General features: G+C 50.1%; 2 protein-coding genes across 4 annotated transcripts; both read left to right on the top strand.

The window, feature by feature from the left end:
• Nucleotides 1-8: 8 nt before the first annotated feature.
• HADHB (hydroxyacyl-CoA dehydrogenase trifunctional multienzyme complex subunit beta) lies at nt 9-15,942 on the top strand. Of its 3 annotated transcripts, none has more exons than XM_030489607.1 (16): nt 9-135; nt 2,008-2,082; nt 2,448-2,489; nt 4,307-4,403; nt 5,010-5,054; nt 6,520-6,619; nt 7,833-7,920; nt 8,513-8,700; nt 9,716-9,896; nt 10,828-10,949; nt 12,413-12,492; nt 12,584-12,631; nt 13,027-13,114; nt 13,649-13,723; nt 14,191-14,355; nt 15,349-15,942. In XM_030489607.1, the coding sequence occupies exons 2-16, from the start codon at nt 2,016-2,018 to the stop codon at nt 15,382-15,384; spliced, it is 1,422 nt and encodes a 473-aa protein (XP_030345467.1). In that variant the 5' UTR covers nt 9-135; nt 2,008-2,015; the 3' UTR covers nt 15,385-15,942. The 3 variants fall into 3 exon arrangements, with proteins under 3 accessions (XP_030345467.1, XP_030345465.1, XP_030345466.1); XM_030489605.1 differs by lacking the exon at nt 9-135 and adding an exon at nt 203-258; XM_030489606.2 differs by lacking the exon at nt 9-135 and adding an exon at nt 225-345.
• Nucleotides 15,943-16,030: 88 nt separating this feature from the next.
• LOC115609415 (sterile alpha motif domain-containing protein 12-like) lies at nt 16,031-19,193 on the top strand. The gene is made up of 4 exons (XM_030489608.1): nt 16,031-16,948; nt 17,704-17,802; nt 18,376-18,634; nt 18,718-19,193. Exons 2-4 carry the CDS (start codon nt 17,743-17,745, stop codon nt 18,720-18,722), a joined length of 324 nt encoding a protein of 107 aa, XP_030345468.1. The 5' UTR covers nt 16,031-16,948; nt 17,704-17,742; the 3' UTR covers nt 18,723-19,193.
• Nucleotides 19,194-19,467: the final 274 nt, after the last annotated feature.

Genomic DNA, 19,467 nt, shown 5'->3' with positions numbered 1-19,467 from the left:
CTCGCGGCTGCCGTCAGCGCTGCCTGTCCGCTCCGCCACAGCCCACTCCCGCCTTTCTTTCTTTGCTCCGCTCACTGCGCGGTCTCGGACGTTTCTGTTCCGTACCGAGCGGGAGCGGCGGGCGGGAGAGCGCGGGTAAGGGGCTGTGGGGCAGGTGGAGTTCCTCAGGCGGGCGGCGGGTGTGCCGCCCGGAGGGTGGGGCGAGAGCGAGGTCCTTCGTGAGTGGCGGCGGGGCGGGCGGTGGCAGTGCGGGCGGAGGTGAGCGGGTGGCTGTCGTGTCGTGTCGTGTCGTATGTCTCCATCCCGGGTGGAGGGGGCCGTAGCTGTGGTGTATGTGAGGGACAGGTACGCGCGTGTGGTTGTTACTGAGTTTCGGGGTGTCCGGTGGGTGAGTGGGGTGTTTGTGGCCGAGGAGTGGGTGCGTTTGGGTCCGCGGTGTGCCGGGAGCGAGGAGCGTTGGCCGGGTCAGTCTGTGTGTAGAGGGCGCCTCGGGGTGCTGGGGAGCAGCTGGCTTCTGAGGGCGCGGGGGGCAGCATGGGGCGGGGAGGTCAGCGGGAGCGCTGCGAGGAGAGCGGCTGTGCGGGGAATGGGCCTGGGCTGGGTACCTGGAGTGGAGCAGTTCTGTTGGTTGGGCAGAGATTTGGGTTTCTTCAGCCTGGAGAAGGCTCCAGGGAGACCTTAGAGCATCTTCCAGTGCCTAAAGGGGCTGACAAGAAAGCTGGAGAGGGGCTTTTGACAAGGGCCTGTAGGGACAGGACAAGAGGGAACGGCTTTAACCTGACAGAGGGGAGATTGAGATAAGATCTTAGGAAGAAGTTGTTCCCTGTGAGGGTGCTGAGGCCCTGGCGCAGGGTGCCCAGAGAAGCTGTGGCTGCCCCATCCCTGGCAGTGTTCAAGGCCAGGTTGGACGAGGCTTGGAGCAAGCTGCTCTAGTGGAAGGTGTCCCTGCCCGGGGCAGGGGGGTGGAAGTGGATGAGCTTTAAGGTCTTTTCTAACCCAAACCATTCTAGGTTTCTCTGAAAAGCTGCAGCCAGGTGTGGGGAGGGAGCCTGGCACATATGGAAGAAGAGCACTGTGGCAGAGCAGATCCAGAGAAGGATGACAAGTGAGAAAGTCTGTTTTTCAGACCTTTGCTGACATGAGGAGCCTAGGTCTGGTTTGTGAGGTGCCAATGTAGTCAGAGTGGGCTGGGGAATGAGGAATGCTGAGTGGCATGTTGCAGGTGCGGAGCTGTATGGTGTAAGGCGTAACAGTGGTAGCTGGCAGCTTAGGCTGGGTTTGGAGTAGCTGTGGGGAGCTGCAGTACCTGGGTGGGCTGGGCTTGGAGCTGCAGGTGGTTGTAACCCTCTAGGGAAACTGGGTGTATTTGAGGGAAGAGAGTGCTGTTAGCTTGAGTGCTGAAAGAGTGTCAGAGCGAGGTGAACGTTGCCGGGCAGCCGCCAAAGAACGGGAGCTGTGAGGACCACTTTTTGCCCTGGTCAATGAGAACTTCAGATAAGGATTTTTTTGTGGGGAAGGCTCTATTTTGGAATGAGCTTTGGGAAAGCAACCGACGAATTTTTTGTGGTAGAGGATACCAACTCGTTCTGCTTCCCGTGGGGATACTCAACAGAAGTTACTGAGGTTAAAACGGGGGGTAGTGGCATGATGTTGTGCCAAGGAGAGTGTGTCGGGAGAGTCACTCTGGCAGTGAGATTAGCTGGGCACTAGGACAATTTTCCAGTGGGGAACAGTTACTGGGAGGGGAATCAAAAACTGTGCCAGCTGCTGTTCATACAGTGCTGGGTCACTGTGGAGGTGACTATTTATTTACAGGAACGTTTGCAGGCCACAGTCATAAGCCAGGCTCTTTGTGTGTTCAAAAAGTGCAAAAGGAAGTAATTCTCCCTGTTGCTGCCCTCGGAGTATCTTCTCCACTTTTTTGCTCTGTGCGAAGCAGGCAGATTGCTTGAAACTATTCTGAATAGATCAGATTGGATTAATACCAACCTTTCTCCATCTCTCTAGATATCAAAATGAGTTGCATGCTGACCTATGCTGTCAGAAACCTCCCTGCTTCCTCAGCTTGGGCTGCCAGGGGCTGTAAGTATCTTTACATTTATTGAAAGCTTGACTTGGGAGGTCATAAAGTTCTGGTTTAAGTGTTGGGTTTGGGATAGATGCTGTATCTGAATCTCTGTTCTCTTGTCATCTTAAAGATGACTTTTTAAAAGATAATTCAGTGTTGCCATATTTGTCAGTTCCCGCGTTACATGTGGGAGGAACCTCATGTTCTAATATGAACTGTCTTATTTTTGTGAACAAACTAAAAAATACCTCATGGGTGTTTAGGTGCAGTTGTCTTACTATGACCTTATCATATGTTTTGAACAGTTCTTACAGAAACTAGAAATGTTTTTAACATTTCAGGTTTGACAGACTCTGTTTTTTCGTTTGTTGTTTTTCAGTTGCTCGATCGCTCAGCTGCTCTCCGCCGTTACAAGCTGCAGGTAAAGCTAAAACACCAGGAATCTCAGTGGGTCTGTCCTAGAGAAGATGATTTTTAAAGCTGCCTCCCTTTTCAGAGCCTTGCTCTACTTAAATCTCAGAAGCACAGTGCAGACTGCCTTAAGGCTCCAGGGAGACCTTAGAGCAGCTTCCAGTGCCAAAAGGGGCTGACAAGAAAGCTGGAGAGGGGCTTTTGACAAGGGCCTGTAGGGACAGGACAAGGGGGAATGGCTTTAAACTGACAGAGGGGAGACTGAGATGAGATCTTAGGAAGAAGTTGTTCCCTGTGAGGGTGCTGAGGCGCTGGCACAGGTTGCCCAGAGAAGCTGTGGCTGCCCCATCCCTGGCAGTGTTCAAGGCCAGGTTGGACACAGCGGCTTGGAGCAAGCTGCTCTAGTGGAAGGTGTCCCTGCCCATGGCAGGGGGTTGGAACTGGATGAGCTTTAAGGTCCCTTCCAACCCAAACCATTCTGTGACTCTCTGAGTAGTTTGAGTGCTCTGCAAAAGCTGCAAACAAGTAAAATCACAGGTAAACTGCTGTTTGCAGCAGAATCCTCTCAGCCTCTGCATACCCCTCGTTCTCAGCAGCTGTGCCCAGTCCAGAGCTCAGCCCCATTGTCACCTGACAGATTGCTGTTTCTAGCACTTAAACCAAGGTGCTAAGCTCAGAGTGTAAAAACTGTCTGGGGACAAGCAGATCACTTACCCGGAGGGGAGGGGATTGTCCCTGACAAGGAAAAGCTTGTGGAATTAGCTCTGAACTCCAGTAAGACCAGTAAGAGGCTCAGGTGTCGTCGGAGCTGCTCAGCACACACAGTTACGGGGGGTTTTAGCTGTGGCCCTTAGCTAGTGGCTGGGGTGATCCAGCATTCTGGGGTTCACTGGGGGAGTTGCTCAGGTGACATGCTCTAAGCTGCGTGGGTTTTGGAAACAGGCCTAGACAGTAGCTCTCCCTTGTCTCCTTGGCTGTGCATAGACAGCCAAGAGCAGTGTTGGAGTTCCATCCTCACTTGCTTGAGCACAGTATTTAGCTGGACTTAATTTGCTATGTAAAAGGAACTGCCTCCATACTGCCATATGTGCTTGCTAAGGTTTGCAGACCTGATTGCATTAGGAAATTCTCATTGAACTCTTCATTAATCATCACTCCAGAAGAGTTCTGGCAGTGGCCTGTTGAGCAACACTGTGTTGTGGCATGCTTTGCCTTGAACTTGAGGTGCTCGGACACCTTATGGAGAAGGAGCAAGTTACCCTCAGCAACTATATGCACTACTTTTGCTACTGCTTTCCTCCGAGAGTGAAAGTTAGTTGACTTCTTGAGCTGTGTTTTGATTTACCTTGAATCATCTCACCTTCTTACGTTTACCGTGCAGCAAGAGCACAGACATGGGCAATTACTGTGGAAGGTGGGTTGCTCTTTGCAGTTCTTGCTGCTCCTCAAGTGAGAGATCTTATTCAAGCTTTGAATTCAGTCTGCCTCATTTGTGCTGTAAGCTGTGCAGCATTTTCAGAAGCATTGCTTCATGCAGTATTCTTGTCAGTGGTAGCAGAGAATGGGAGTTAGGTGCCTAGAGAGCAGTACCATTGCCTCAGTGTAGCTATACATGAATCTGCTGATAGGGGACATACCGAGTTATTAAATCTTTTTTCACAGATCACATAATTAGCCAGAGACAAGATTACAGCTCAGGTGTCCTACCTACCCTGCTAATGACTTGCACACCGAAAGAGAATAATTTCCTTAGTTTTGTAGTATTTTTTGTAGGGTCTTAATTTAAGCTTGCTAGTATTCTTGTTAACATCTCTTCTCTCTTACCAGTCCAGCCAAAGAGTAAGAAGACCTTAGCCAAAACCGGTGTGAAGAATGTTGTTGTGGTGGAGGGTGTCCGTATTCCCTTTTTGCAATCTGGCACCACGTAAGTATGAAATAAGAAGAAGATACATGCTGACTTGGTTAACTGTATATTGTTTCTGTGAAAAGAGTTGGCTGACTTGTTCATTTTAATGTAGTCATTATGCCTAAAAGTACTGAGGTGGCAGTGAGTCAGGCTGCTACGGTTATTCCGGCTTAAGCTAATGAAAAAACATGGTCTGAAGAAGATTGTCCATGTGTATGAGTTCTGAGAAGAGTGAGGATTTATGCTGCATGTTTAGAGGAAGCTGTTAGTGAATCTATAGCAGATAAAACGATGCATTTCACAAAATTGCAAGATGTGCAGAGTCTGCTGTAGACTCTTCCTGGGCTGTTATGCCACCAAATTCATATCTGAATTAAGACCAGACGTAACTCTTAGGATTTATTCTGTTACTGCTGCTTTTCAATGTTGTTAGTACAGCAATTATGTGGTGACCTTTACACAGAGTCTTTACAACCTGGGGTATGAACTGTTTGATTATAAGTGCAGTCAGTGGAGCATTTCTGGTATGTCACTGGCTCTTTGCTGCTGATGTGCGCTTACAGCAGTGAAGTAGACCTCTTGGTTTCTGACACCCCTAAGTATGTCCTTCTCTTTAACTTCCAGGTATGCAGATCTTATGCCACATGACCTAGCAAGAGCAGCACTGCAGTAAGTAAATCAAATCCTAGAAGGGCCCAGAAAACTCGTCGGGGTCCCAATGTTGGTACAGTGGCTTCAACAGATTTGAAATCCAAGGCTCTAGCTTTGTCTCTAAACAATACCATCCAGGCACTTCATTTTTCATGGTCCACCACGGCCTTCATAGGTGGCTTAAGCAAGAGAGCTTACAACAGGCTTGTTTTAAAGTGTCTTGTTACAAAGAGATGTCATTGTTCTCCTACTTGACAAATTTTAGTTAATTTGAACTCTGTAGTTTTCTAAGTACAGAGATCATAGCTACTGACTGCTGAGGTGTACTTACAACTTAAGGGAAAAACAACCTGAGAAAAAAACCTGCCATTCAGAGAAAACTAAATGGCAACAAGAATAACAAGCCGATTCTGTCATCTTGCCTGTCTCTTCCATTCTGGAGTGATTTGACAAAAGCTGTAGGCCGTTAGCTGTGGATTTGGTTGGTTGAGGAGCAGGGCAAAGTGCTGTTAAAAAGAGAGAAGGCTTTACTGGGTGCATGGGGAAGGAGACTTCAAGGCCCAAGGAAAGAACTGACTTGGGTGACAGGCAGTGTGTTAGTCACATGTGAGGACTGTGCCCTGGATGTTTTTGGGGTTTTAGTGTGCTGCAAGAAAAAGGGGAATGGCTTTAAACTGACAGAGGGGAGATTGAGATGAGATCTGAGGAAGAAGCTCTTCCCTGTGAGGGTGGTGAGGCGCTGGCACAGGGTGCCCAGAGAAGCTGTGGCTGCCTCATCCCTGGCAGTGTTCAAGGCCAGGTTGGACACAGGGGCTTGGAGCAACCTGGTCTAGTGGAAAGTGTCCCTGCCCGTGGCAGGGGGTTGGACTAGGTGATCTTTAAGGTCCCTTCTAATCCAAGCCATTTTAGGATTCTGGGTTTCAGGTGCCTTTAGTTTAATTTCTCTTTGGTGCTTGGTAGTGTGTGAAACTACGTGTGAATCCCAGGGGCCTCAAATTGCTGCTGGCAGTGGGATTTGCTGTGCTGGCCTGTTTGTCGAGATCTTCTGTCAAATCATACAAGATGTTTTCTAATACTTTTCACATTACTTATTTTCTGTGCACCTTTATTGAAGTTTTATGTGTTCCTACATCACAGTTAATTTGCTATGTTATCTCTTAAAGCCCTCTTCCTTTAATTTTGATGTCAGAATACCCCAAACTGGGGAAGATACTAACAACCAGTTTAGGGAGGGGTGAGAGTGTAGTGTAGTTGTTTTCATGAAATTCTGTAATCATTTATAGTGCTATTATTGCCATGATTACTTGCAGTCTGTAGTCATTTACATTTTCGTAACGTACAGATATACACAGGATTTCCTCCGGATGTGGCTCCATTGTTGCCTTGTTCTCCAGCTAAGCTGGTGGAAAGAGGATGTCTGAGGGCTGTGACAAGTTTATTGCTTACGTGGTGCAAATACTGTTTGTTGTAATCTTCTCCTTAGGGGGTTACTGAACCGGACCAGCGTCCCAAGGGATGTTGTGGATTACATTGTTTATGGCACAGTTATCCAGGAGGTGAAAACGAGTAATGTGGCCAGAGAGGTGGGTTATGTGCAGCATATCCCCTGTGAGTCTCATTGCTGCTGCTAGTATGAAGATGACAAACACTTGCAAAAAAGAAAATTCTTGTATTATGGTTCATTTAAATGTGATATGAGAGTTGTGCAGCACTGTCTGTCAAATAACTGTGTGGGACTGTCTCCTGTTGTAATCTGCCTTAGGTCAACTGTATTTTAATGCTTGATTCTTCCCTGAAAGGGAAGGTTTTGTTAACGACTGCTGATCACTCAGCTCTTAACTACTAATGAGACTCCAATGCTCGCTTGCCTGAAGTACTTGGGAGGGCCAGAGTGTGCTGTTATAGATTGCTTTACTGTGGTATTTTGGTATTTATTTATTTTACTTGGCTGATCAGATGCAACTTTTGAGTCATTTGAAAGGGAGTAGCTTAGCTGCCCTTTTTTCTGGCAGTGAGAAAACAAAATTCACATATTATACATGCATATTATACTCCACTGAAGTAATGTTACAGAGGTGGCATGTGATTTTTCTGTAACCTGGAGTCTCTGCTGTTGTTCTCTGCAACTGGGCAAAACCGTGATGTAACCTGGGCTGGAAAGAGGCTGTTGTGAAGCTCTCCAGTTCCATTTTAGCCTTGTATATGCAAATACTTGCTTTGGTCATGTGCCAGTCAGATGAGGCTTCGGTATAATTTTAACTTGGGAACAACTGTTGAACTTTAAACTAGTTGGCCACGTCCCAGCTAGGGCAGGTCTTGCTGGGAGCAGTTCTGCTGCAGTGGGAGGCTGCGCTCTCAGCTGGGTCAAACAAGACACTGCTTTCTGAATTGTAGCAAATGTTCTCTGTTCTGTGCAAAGTGACTCACGGTGCCTTGTACTGGGGGATCTAAAATCCTTTCACGTGTTGCCTTAAGCAAACGAGGTGAAGCAAAAATGATGTCAAGTAGTTGGAAAATTGAAATTGTGTGGTGTGAAATTGTGATTAGTTTGTCTCTTTATTAGCGGGGGGGGGCAGTGACTGTCTGCATAGTGCAGTTGAGAGCCTGTGCAGCTGCCATCTCGTCCTGTTCCCAGCGCCTGGGAAGGAGATGAGCTGCTGCAGGGGCTGGCTGAATGAAACCTCAATGTACTTGTTTTCAGCTTGTTCTGGAAAAGTGTGTTGCTGGGTAGAAGGTAGCTTGGACCCTGTGGAGCAAAAGGTGCAGGTTTTAACAGCCAATCTTTGTTGCTCATAGGCTGCCTTGGGAGCTGGTTTCTCTGACAAAACTCCAGCCCATACAGTCACCATGGCTTGCATTTCTTCAAACCAGGCTATGACCACAGGTATGTTGGCTGGAAGAACAAGCTGTGGGTTTGAGGAGGAGCTCATCGACTCCTCTGCATCCCTCATCTAACTTGCACTGCTTCGTGAGTATAAGTAAGCATCTGAAGAAATTCTGGAATGGAAGGAAAGTTTTTTAACGAACAAAATATTACGAAATATTGAACCAACAAAATACTATGAACTGAATGTCTGCTGTAGACCTACCAGCAGCTTGATACCCTTTGCATTCAGCAGTAGTCCCTGCTCAGTGACCATGATAGCTTGAGAGGCAAAGGCTGCATCATGATGTGGAAGTTGCTACCTTTCGTCTTTGTCTTAGCCTAAACAGAGAAAAATAAATTGGGATCCGATCTCAAATTACTGGGAGTATTCTTCTCCCAACTGCTCCGTGTGACAGAAGTGGAAGCAAAGTTTCAAAACTAGTATGATTCAGAAAATGGCTGTTCAGCCTGCTCAGTCACTGTCAAGCAGAGATCTATAACCTGGCCAAAGCCAGAGGCTGAAGGAAATAAAATGCAGTATCCAAGGCACTAATGGGTCAGTGTCGCTTCTCCCTGCATCTCTCACAGGCAGCTCTGTCTCATTCTACAGGCCTGGGTATGATCGCGGCTGGGCAGTGCGACGTCGTCGTAGCGGGGGGCGTGGAGTTAATGTCAGATGTTCCCATTCGACACAGTAGGAAGATGAGGAAGACGATGCTGACTCTTAACCGAGCCAAGACCTTGGGCCAAAAGCTCAGCCTGATTGCCAAAATTCGCCCTGACTACTTTGCTCCTGAGGTAATTTTTTTTTTCAGGCATTAAGATATTCAGCTGAACTCTTTCACAAGGAGGTGTAAAACAGGTTGGCTTAGGTAATATATTTAGCCCCAACGGAGAGGATTTAAAAAGGGTAAGGCGGCTGCCTGTGGTTCCCCTGTATCAGATCTTTGTCCTGTGCTTTGAGTTAAACCTGCAGTTGATTTATGCATCTCGCAGCATTCCTGTCTTTGTCTTCTTACATGTTGGTCTTCAGTAACCCTAACATCTTTCAAAACCTCCTTCCTTCTGCAGCTCCTAGACAAAGTGTGCTGGAGACTACAGAAATAGAAGCTTTTCCCCATAAATATAAAACTTTTGCAAGGGTCCTAAAGGGTCAGGAGAACTTTCTTAGATAATAGATGTAACATGCTTAATATCAGAGAGGAATACCCTCAGTGTATTAATAAAACTGTTTGATTAATGCACCTTAAGTATGCCTTTATGACTATTGTTCCTGGCCAAATCCTGCCAGGTACTGCATGTGTTTAGCTCCCATGTTTGGGCACAGGAGTCTGATGGTTAATTAGCATCAGGACTCTGCTGCAGAGGGAGCCACTCTTTTCTGTCTTGGAGGTCATGAGAGAGGTGAATTACAACATGGTGGAGATGGGAAGGGAAAGCACTTCCCTCCTCACCACAATAAAGCTGCTTGTGTCTGCGCTGCCTTTATCAAGAGCGCAGGAAGCACAGTGTAGACACAGCAGAGATCCGAAGTCCAAGTAAGATATGAAAATTGCAGGCTTAAATGCATGCAGGGATTTCCTGTGCGCTGCTGGAAGAATAAAAACTAAGCTGAAATCACCTGCTTTTGCTCGAGGAGGTATTTGACAAGGAGTTTTAAGGTCTCAGGATGTGGTATTTCATCTTAGCCCAAAAAGTCTGGTCCCTTCCCACCTGGTATTCTAGGATTCTATGATTAACCAACCTTTGAACTTCATGTAACTGCCCAGGGACAGGTGTTTATGATTTCTGACTTAATTTTTCTGTTCTGTAGCTCCCAGCTGTGGCAGAGTTCTCCACCAGCGAGACCATGGGGCACTCTGCTGATCGTTTGGCTGCTGCCTTTGCCATATCCCGTTTGGAGCAGGATGAATATGCCCTCCGTTCACACACCCTAGCTAAGAAAGCCCAGGAGGGAGGGATGCTAACAGATGTGGTACCCTTCAAAGTGCCAGGTAAAACTGCACATTTCATTGCTAGCATGCACTAGTCCAATGAAGAAATATTTTATTTAGAAAAGGAGGAGAAGTACTGGGGCCAGATTCATAATATTCCATGTATCCAATATGGATTTTAACTCTCTGCTGTCTGTTTCTCACAGGAAAACTACTGACATAGGAGCATGTTTCTAAATACACATATCTAAATATATAAACATATCCTTACACATCTAAATTTTGTCGCACCCACCTCATATCCATGCTAATGGGGTGATAGAGCATGGAAAATTGGAATAGTGGGACCAAGAATCCCCCTGCTCTTCGATCAGGCAAGAGATCCCATCTTTATATGCCGAGCTATTAACAGCATATAGAAAACCCAGTAAAATCCCAATCTGATAAATCAGGAGCTGGGTAGGAAAAACTGAAACCAACTTCCTACCCAGTTGGTTCAACTTCATATTAGGAAGAAGATCCTCACTGTGAGGGTGCTGAGGCCCTGGCACAGGTTGCCCAGAGAAGCTGTGGCTGCCCCATCCCTGGCAGTGTTCAAGGCCAGGTTGGACACAGGGGCTTGGAGCAACCTGCTCTAGTGGAAGGTGTCCCTGCCCGTGGCAGGGGGTTGGAACTGGATGAGCTTTAAGGTCTCTTCCAACCCAAACCTTCCTGTGATTCTATGATACCTGCTCATTTGGAGCTCTTTTGCACCATAGTTAGTTTCCTAGAAAGACCTTACTTTTGTAGATGGTTGGTTATGATCTTTGTGCTAAAATTGGTAATTTATGGTAATACCATAAATGGATTAATGGATTTTCCTATTTTTTCCTTCTCCCACTTGTCATAAAAAGCAGTTTTCTGAATTCCCCTGCCACAGACTTCTGATGTGCAAATTCATGTACGTTGGTGACTTTCATAGTTGAAATAATGTTTTTTTGTTCACTAACAGGCAAAGAAACAGTTACCAAAGATAACGGGATCCGTCCTTCCTCATTGGAGCAGATGGGCAAGCTGAAGCCGGCTTTTGTCAAGCCCTACGGAACCGTCACAGCTGCCAACTCCTCCTTCCTGGTAATGCATGTTCCCATCACTGTGAGCCTGGGGGGAACACTCTCCAGGTCTCCAGGTCTCTCTGCCTCACATAGGCATGTAGATCAAGCTGCTGTAACCTGTGGGAAAGAGTTTTCTCCTTCGGTGAACTTGGATTGTTTAATTTTTCATTGAGTAACTAAACCCCAGAAGCTTTGGTCTGTCTTAACTCCTTTGCTTTTCTGTAGCTGCCTCATGAGGATTCATTATACATTTCTGGTGAATCATTTTTCATGATACAGTCATTTTTTTTTTTAGGCATAGAGTGATTTGAGTTGGAAGAGACCTTCAAGCTCATCCAGTTCCAACCCCCTGCCACGGGCAGGGACACCTTCCGCTAGAGCAGGTTGCTCCAAGCCCCTGTGTCCAACCTGGCCTTGAACACTGCCAGGGATGGGGCAGCCACAGCCTCTCTGGGCACCCTGTGCCAGCGCCTCAGCACCCTCACAGGGAAACTTCTTCCCAAGGTCTCATCTCAATCTCCCCTCTGTCAGTTTAAAGCCATTCCCCCTTGTCCTATCCCTACTGGTCCTTATAAAAAGTCCCCCTCCAGCTTTCTTGTCAGCCAGTTTAGGCACTGGAAGCTGCTCTAAGGTCTCCCTAGAGCCTTCTTTTCTCCATTATGAAGAGTTCTCTTCCACATATGCTCCTTTTTCTCTCCTTAGCATTTTTAAAGGAAGGTTTTTTTAGATGCTGCAGTCTAAGGTAGTTGTGACAGTCAGGTGAGGCTTTTCTGAGCCCCAGTTCCTGAGACTCAGAGAAGGTGATTGCCACTGAAAGTCTCCCACTGAGTGCTCTAGGTGACTGCCTTGTTCCTACATGCAGTTTAAAAGGCTGTTTCACAGTTTCTGATCAACACTTCAAAAGAAGAAAGTAACTACTGCTGGGGCCCTTTCAACAGCAATGCTATTTACTCCTTAGTGGTTCTGGGGACTTGCGTAAGCCTGATGATGCCGCAACCTTGGTGTAGGAACAGCTGAAATGCTGTTGGTGTGCTCTTGCTGCAGGTCTGTAGGCAGCTGAGGCTGTTATCCCAGAAATTAATTTGGCCATTGTGTGCCAAAGCTGTGATATTCATTTTTGCAATGTGGTGAGCCTGTGGTTTGTGTTATCCCAGAATTATACTCTCAGGTTGGGATGGAGCCAGGTGGACAGATGAGTGTTTGGGGTAACCAGCTTGTCCATAAGACTGGCAGGGCTTTTAGGCACTTCTGTGGGTCTTGACTGTAAGGAAGTGCTTCAGCAATGTGTGTGCTAACGTCGTGTTCTATCCACGCACCCATCCATCAGCTCAGTCATGCGGACACAGGGGGATGTCCTGGAACCCCCAGTAATATCAGGTCCTGCCCTGCCAGGGGCTCTGCAGGAGGGCTGTCAGGCTCCCTTTGGGCACAGGGTGTGCTTGTTCTTCAGGCAGTGATCTCACTCTTGTCTGCCTCTTTCAGACGGATGGCGCTTCGGCAGTTCTGCTCATGTCTGAGGAGAAGGCTCTGGCGCTGGGCTACAAACCGAAGGCCTACCTAAGGTAAAAAGGGGCTGCTCTGCATGGCCTCCAAAGTCTGCTCTCGCTTCCATCTCCTCCTCTTTCTGTTACTAATAACATTTCTCCTGTGCAGGGACTTCATGTATGTGTCCCAAGATCCAAAGGACCAGCTGCTACTGGGGTAGGTGCCAATGATCAAAAGCCCTAATAGTCTGCACTAGCCCAGCAGCCTTGACTTGCCATTATGTGTCTTTTTTTTGGGAAGTGTCTCATGAGATATTAATCTCTTCAGGCTCTCTCGCAGAGGTGTGAGAGATGATGTGCTAGGTGTGACTTAGGAGGGGGAGGTAGCGAATGTGGGAGAGTAGCTGTGGCAGACTTGCCCACCCCGGTGTGCTGGGGGGCATCTCAGTGTGATGTTACTAGCAGTAGTTCCTTGGGGTTGTGTTTTGGTTGGACAGGCAGAGAGTTGTACCACGGACCTGAGGAATGTAACTTGGGTTGCTGTGGAGAAAGGGGGTGATGCTGTGATGAAACATATTCATGTAAGACTTTTGTTTCTTAACTCTTCTTCAGTCCAACCTATGCTACTCCCAAAGTGCTGGAGAAGGCGGGTCTGACCATGGCTGATATTGACGTGTTTGAATTCCATGAAGCTTTTGCTGTAAGTACCGAGCACTAAGGATGCCTCCAGCTGTAAAAAGCCATTCTGTAGGCATCTGCTTTCGTGTTGGTGAAAGCTCTTGGTAAGACCTTCACTAGACATAGATGGGTGTAATTGTACATTCATGTCTAAAGAGAAGTACTGTGTATACTTTAAATATATTACATTTTACATGGACACGATCCATGCTAAGAGTGGCTTGTGCTGCTTGAAATCACCAAAGGAAAACAGATTCTTCTAAAATAATACATAAACAAAGATAGATGTACTTTCCCACGATCCTTGGATGGAAGAAACCACATCACCTGCTAATTGGGTTGGGGATCTGTGTTACTGGGGTGAGGTGGCTCACTTACTGGATGACACCTTTCTGTACCAAAGGTTGAGCTGACATTAACAGGCTGAGCCTCTGTTTGGCTGTGTTCATTTAGTGGCTGTAGCAAGTCCTGGGATATCTCCTGCTCAGTAGTGCTGTCCATAGGTTTTCTTCAGAGCCTGCCCGTTCTCCTTGTTACTATCACACTCCTCTTTCAGGGGCAGATCCTGGCTAACCTGAAGGCTATGGATTCAGACTGGTTTGCACAAAACTACATGGGCAGGAAGTCGAAGGTAAGACACAATCAGGACACTTTTATCTTCAGTTTAGTTTAACTTCAGGATTGAGTCCCTTGTCGTGGCAGGGTGTGTGGTGCCGCAAAGTGGTTTTGTTGTGTCCCCTCTGGGTTAGCAAATCCTGATGTGAACCGTTTCTCTGGGAGCGATGGCATTCCTCTTGTCAGCAGGAGGTGGAGGTCTAACGCCGTAATAGGAATTGTTGGAGATGGGAATTAAAAGATTGTGGGAGAGACTTAGTCCTCCTGCATGCTTTCTGAGAGTGCCAGGAGTATCCCTGCCTGGCCACAGGTGAGGTGGCAAAGCCTTTAGCGTAGCTTTGTCCTGTCTTCAGGCACTTGTACATGCCAAGGGACACTTTGTAGGGCAGCCTGGGCTGTTGGAGGTTTGGTGGTGTCAGGAGCAGGTCAGGCAGTCTCCTTGCAGACAGGTGATGGTGTGTGTCCCTCTGCGTGTCCTCACAGGTTGGAGCCCCTCCTCTGGAGAAGTTCAATACCTGGGGCGGCTCCCTCTCGCTGGGCCATCCTTTCGGTGCCACTGGCTGCCGGCTGGTCATTACTGCTGCCCACAGGTTGAAGAAGGAGGGAGGACAGTACGGCCTGGTTGCTGCCTGTGCAGCAGGAGGGCAGGTAATGATGCTCTGGGGTCAGGCACTGTTCTCTCTGGAGAACTAGCCACATTTCTGATCCTAGTGGTGCTGTGAAATCCTGTCCTGTCACACCAGGTGGCACTGGGTGTCCCTAACACCCTCCAGCTCCATTCAGTGGGCTCCCTCTGCCTCATCCCCTTTAGAGACTCTCCAGCCCAGCTCAGAATCATCCCTGGGCACTGGCAAGGGCAGCCCTTAGTGTAAAGCAGTGAGCAATGGCCATAAAGTAAAACACAAGAAGTTTCACCTCAGCATGAGGAAGAACTTCACATTGAGGGTGGCAGAGCACTGGAACAGGCTGCTCAGGGGGGTCATGGAGTCTCCCTTTCTGGAGACATTCAAAACCCGCCTGGATGCATTCCTGCGTAACCTGCTCTAGGTGGCCATGCCTTGGCAGGGGGGTTGGACTAGGTGATCTCCAAATGTCCCCTCCAACCCTAACGATCCTGTGATTCTGTGAAAAAAGGGAAGAAGAGATTTCTGCTTGTGTGCCAAGGGTTTCCTGTGGTGACTCGTCAAAGAATTCCCAAATTGGGGTTTGTGAGAGTCATTCTTCTCACCTTGGGAAGAAATAACTTTACTGGAAAAACAGGGGTGAGACTTTACCTACAGCTTCTGGGGCTTTGAATGGGAGCCTGGTTCAGGCTGCAGTGACCGGTGGCACTTCCATGGTGACCTGGCATGGCTGGTGCTCTGTATCCCGAGGGCATTGGTCCTGACGTTCCTAGCCTGGCCCTTGGGACAGCCTGATGCATTGGCTAGGGGGTACTCCAGTTCCTTGCCCAGCCTGGAGCAGCTCACTGTCCCAGAGCCATCAAACTGCTGTTGGCAGAATCCTCTCGGTGAGCCAGTGCTGGATTTTCATCTCCCCTTTTATGTTAAGGTGGTCGGGAGATGACGTCTCCCATCAAGAGCATGTCTGTGATGATTAGTCTTTTCTGTGACCATTCCCTCTCTTTCTCTCTCCTTCCAGGGGCACGCGATGTTAGTGGAGCTTTACCCTCAGTAGTGGGACAAGGGACTGCTGAGGGGGTATTCATCCATCCTGTGCCTGGCAGTGCCATTTCAATGCACTAATAAAAACATCCTACAACCCTTCTCAGAAAGGGTTTTTGGTGGCCTTTATAAATAAATTCCTTTTAGCTACTCAGCTGGTAATTTTCAACTAATGAATGTGCTCTAAGAAATATTCCACTTCCAGGAGAGTAGAAGTTAAGGTAGCTTTTAGCCTCTTGTGCCTCCTTGTAACCTCTGTGATTCCTATCGCAACTCTTCAGTACACAGGATTTCTCTCCCCATGGAGAAGAGGGATGATTCCAAAGCCGTGTATGGAGAATTAAATTTGGGAATAAGGAGAATGCAAGGTACTGGAGGTCGGTGGGCTGAGGTGGAATTAATGTGGGGAGTAACAACTGTTTTCAGGAATGGGTTCAGACTGAGTTGGCCGATCTGGTTTTGGAGGAGGAGGTTTGCTGCATGATGTCCAGACAGCACTGGAATTAGCAAATCACTTCTGAACAAACAAGTGTCGCTGATGTTAACCACAATAAATCAGGAAATAAAATAGTCTAGCTTTTTTCCTTCCCTTCTCTCACCTGTCACGGGTTGGGGATGGTTTCCGTGGGGGATGTGCTCTGAGGTGACCCCTTTCTGAAATGGGAGATGGTGGCTCTGAAATCTGCCCTAGTGAATTATAAGAAGAGACACTTTTGATGGTGTTTTGGTGACTCTTGCTTCTCATGGCACCTTCATCTCACCCTGCCAGCATCTGGCAAGGTTGAAATTCAGCAGTGGGGGAGGCACACCTGAGATAAGGGACAGGCGTGACAGTGGGTGGTTCTGGCTTCTTCCTGGTTGGAAATCTCATGCTGCAGATGGGAATCCCGTACTGGGAGGTGGCTGTGGGGGCAAGTGGGAACTGTGTGGATGTGTGGTAAGGAGGCAATCGGGAACTGCCTGGATGAGGGGTCAAGTTGCCCATTCCCTGCTGTGTGTGTCTTTAAAGATAATGATTCTATAACGCAACCTCATGTAGCTGCTTGCTTTGCTGATGCAGGCACCAGCCTATCTGCAGCAGTGGGTGTATGGGGGGGGACTGCCCCACTGCCAGTCTGGGGGGGCTGCTGTGGCTGTGCTGGGGAAGGGCTGTGGATGGAGTTGCTGCAGGGAGCTGAGGCTTGTGTACTGCTCGGGGCTGGCATTTTCGGGGCTGGGAGGTGAGCCAATATGGTGTGAAATGTTTCCACAGCTCAGGTGAACGCGTGTTGCTGTGTCCTGGGGCAGCCCAAGCAGCTCTGTGACCCCATTGGATGTTGCCTGTTCCATGGTGGCTCATTCCCACAGTTCTTTTTGGAGGATATAATCCGCCTCCAGGACTGTGCCGTGGCCTGTCGCAGGCGGTGGCTGGGTCCCTGCATGTTCAGTGGGGCAGGGCTGCTGCCCTTCAGGCTGTGACTCATTCTCAAGGTTCATCCTGCTCCTCCGCCTGCTCTGCCAGTGTCTCTCCTGCCTCCCCACCACCCATCAGGACCCTCACTGCTGCCACCGTCCTCATCACAGGCGAAGCCGCTCTGGTGCGTCCATCCCATCTGTGCAGAGAAAGGTGCTGGGGCAAACAGGGTGGGCTGGCTGCAGCGAGCAGGGAGGGGACATGGAGAACACCTTTACAGAGCTCCTTCTCCGGCCCTTGGTATGGATGGAGCCCAGCTCTGCTCTTCTCCAACCAGGCTGCGGTCTGACCCTCTGCTCCCTGCAATGGGGAGCCCCTTGTAGCCCAGCAGTGCCGCATGCCAGGCAGAGCTGGGCTGTTGGGGCACGCACGGGGCTGTGTCTGCTGAAGCAGGGCCAGGGCAAAGGTTTCTTTGGCTCTCTGAGTGTTTGGCGCAGACCTGAGGTGGAAGCGCGAGGTGGAAGGCGGTGAGGAGGAAGGGGTCAGGCTGGGGAAGGGGCCCTGGCTGGGCTGGGGAAGCTGTGCTGTGCTGGTGCGTCCCCCTTGGACTCACAACGTGGGTGAAATGGGCGAGCCAGGGCTGATCTCACCTCCTGGGTGTGCCGGGCTCTGCATGCACATGTGTTGGTATGGGCTGTGGGGCCTTGCCACAGTCCCTCACTGGCACCCTGGTGAGCAGCCCCCTTCTGCTGGGGAGCACGGAGTGGGTGGCATGGAGGAGGATGGCCACCCTCACCTGCGTCCCCCTGGGGAGGCAGTGGTGGGCAGGGACCATGGGATGGAGTGCTTTGCCATGGTGGGGAGCTAGGGGGGGTATTTGGCTGGCAGGACTTGGGGGTGAAGCTGCAGGCACCCTTGTTGATGAAGCTCTGTTTGCAGGGAGCCTGAGCTGCCCCTGTGCCCTGCCTGCTGCCCTGCATGGACAGCCGGGTGCAGGATGGGGCTGAGGCATCGCTGGAGGGATGCCCAAAGGCTGAGGTGAGCGTGGGCAGGGGCCTGGGGACAGGACATGCTCCAAAGATGCTGGGGGCTGGGGGACTCCCACAGTGGAGGATGTGGGATCCCCATGGGTGGAGGATGGGGATGCGGGTGCAGCCATCAGCATCAGTGCGGGGATGGGACTGAGTGTCACATTCAGAGTGGGTAGAGGGGACTGTGGTATGGACACATGTGGAGAGGCTTTCTACAAGGGCATGTAGGGACAGGACAAGGGGGAATGGCTTTAAACTGACCGAGGGGAGATTGAGATGAGATCTTAGGAAGAAGTTGTTCCCTGTGAGGGTGCTGAGGCCCTGGCACAGGTTGCCCAGAGAAGCTGTGGCTGCCCCATCCCTGGTCCAAGGCCAGGTTGGACCGGGCTTGGAGCAACCTGCTCTAGTGGAAGGTGTCCCTGCCCATGGCAGGGGGTTGGAACTGGATGAGCTTTAAGGTCCCTTCCCACCCAAACCATTCTGTGATTATATGGAGGAGGCAGCTTGACCCTGTAGTTTCCACAGGGGACATGCCAGGGGACGAGGGAACACCCCAGCTCACCCTCTCCTCCTGCTGCAGGAGTTGGAGAAGCAGCGCCCGGTGGCACAGTGGACGGTGGCAGAGGCGGGCGCCTGGCTGGCTGCGCGCAGTGGGGCTGGGGAGCTGGTGGAGCTGGCAAATGAGCACGACGTCTCGGGCCGGGTCCTGCTGCGGCTGACGGAGGGGACCCTGCGGCGCATGGGGGTGACCCCGCGGAGCCGGCGCCGGGAGCTGCTGCGGGAGCTGCTGCAGCTGCGGCTGCAGCAGGAGCTGGAGGAGCTGCTGAGCATCGTTGGCCGTGAGCATCCCCACGCCAGATGTGGGTTGGGGGGGGCACAGTTCCCCCGGGTGGATGATGGTCACCGTCACCTCTCTCCTCAGAGTGAAGACGATGTCCCTCTGGATGTCCTGGAGACTGCAGGAGGAGAGACAATGCTGTGGGAGGACACAGCAGCAGCTGGGACTGAGCACCTGATGCAGGAGTGATGCTAGAGGGAGCCTTGAGGTGACTGTGTCCCCCCTGGAGAAGCCCAAAGCTGGCTGATGATGCTGGGAGAGGTGGCCACCGGGCCCTGGGTGGCACAAGTTGAAGGGTGGCTGCTGGCTCCCATGGGGTCCTATCGGCTCTGGCATGCTGCAAGCAGCCCTACCTGCCCCCCACGATGCTGCTTCAACCACGAGGCAGCCCGGCCCCAGGAGTGACCCTCCAGTCAGTCTGTCTGTCCGTGGCGTAGCGGGGCAAGTTCACAAGTTGCTGTGTAGGGGCAACCTGTCTCCTTGGTGCCCCGGGGCTGGCAGGAGCAGGGCAGCAGAGCCCAGCGCAGAGCTGGTCCCAATAAACACTATCCTGGTAAGCAGAGAGGGGTCCCCACTCTGATGACCTAGAAAAGGGCTGAAAGCCCAAACCCACCGTGCCACAGCCCGGGGCAGGGAGTCTGCAGCCTCTTCTCCCCTGGTATTTTCCTGGCCCTAAACTTCTGCACTGGAGGGAAGGGCCGGCCATGAACTGCAGGGCAGGATCCATCCCCAGGACCCGATTATCCAGGGAAGAAGAGGGGGCCAAGCACTCCTTCCCCCCACAGTACCCTCCTGTGGTCTCCTAAATCTGATGTGGTCGAAGGGTCTGGCTGC

This window comes from Strigops habroptila, chromosome 6, assembly GCF_004027225.2.
Source record: "Strigops habroptila isolate Jane chromosome 6, bStrHab1.2.pri, whole genome shotgun sequence".
Taxonomy (NCBI): domain Eukaryota; kingdom Metazoa; phylum Chordata; class Aves; order Psittaciformes; family Psittacidae; genus Strigops; species Strigops habroptila.
Note: the sequence above shows the minus strand (reverse complement) of the source record. Positions and strands in the feature narration are given on the sequence as shown.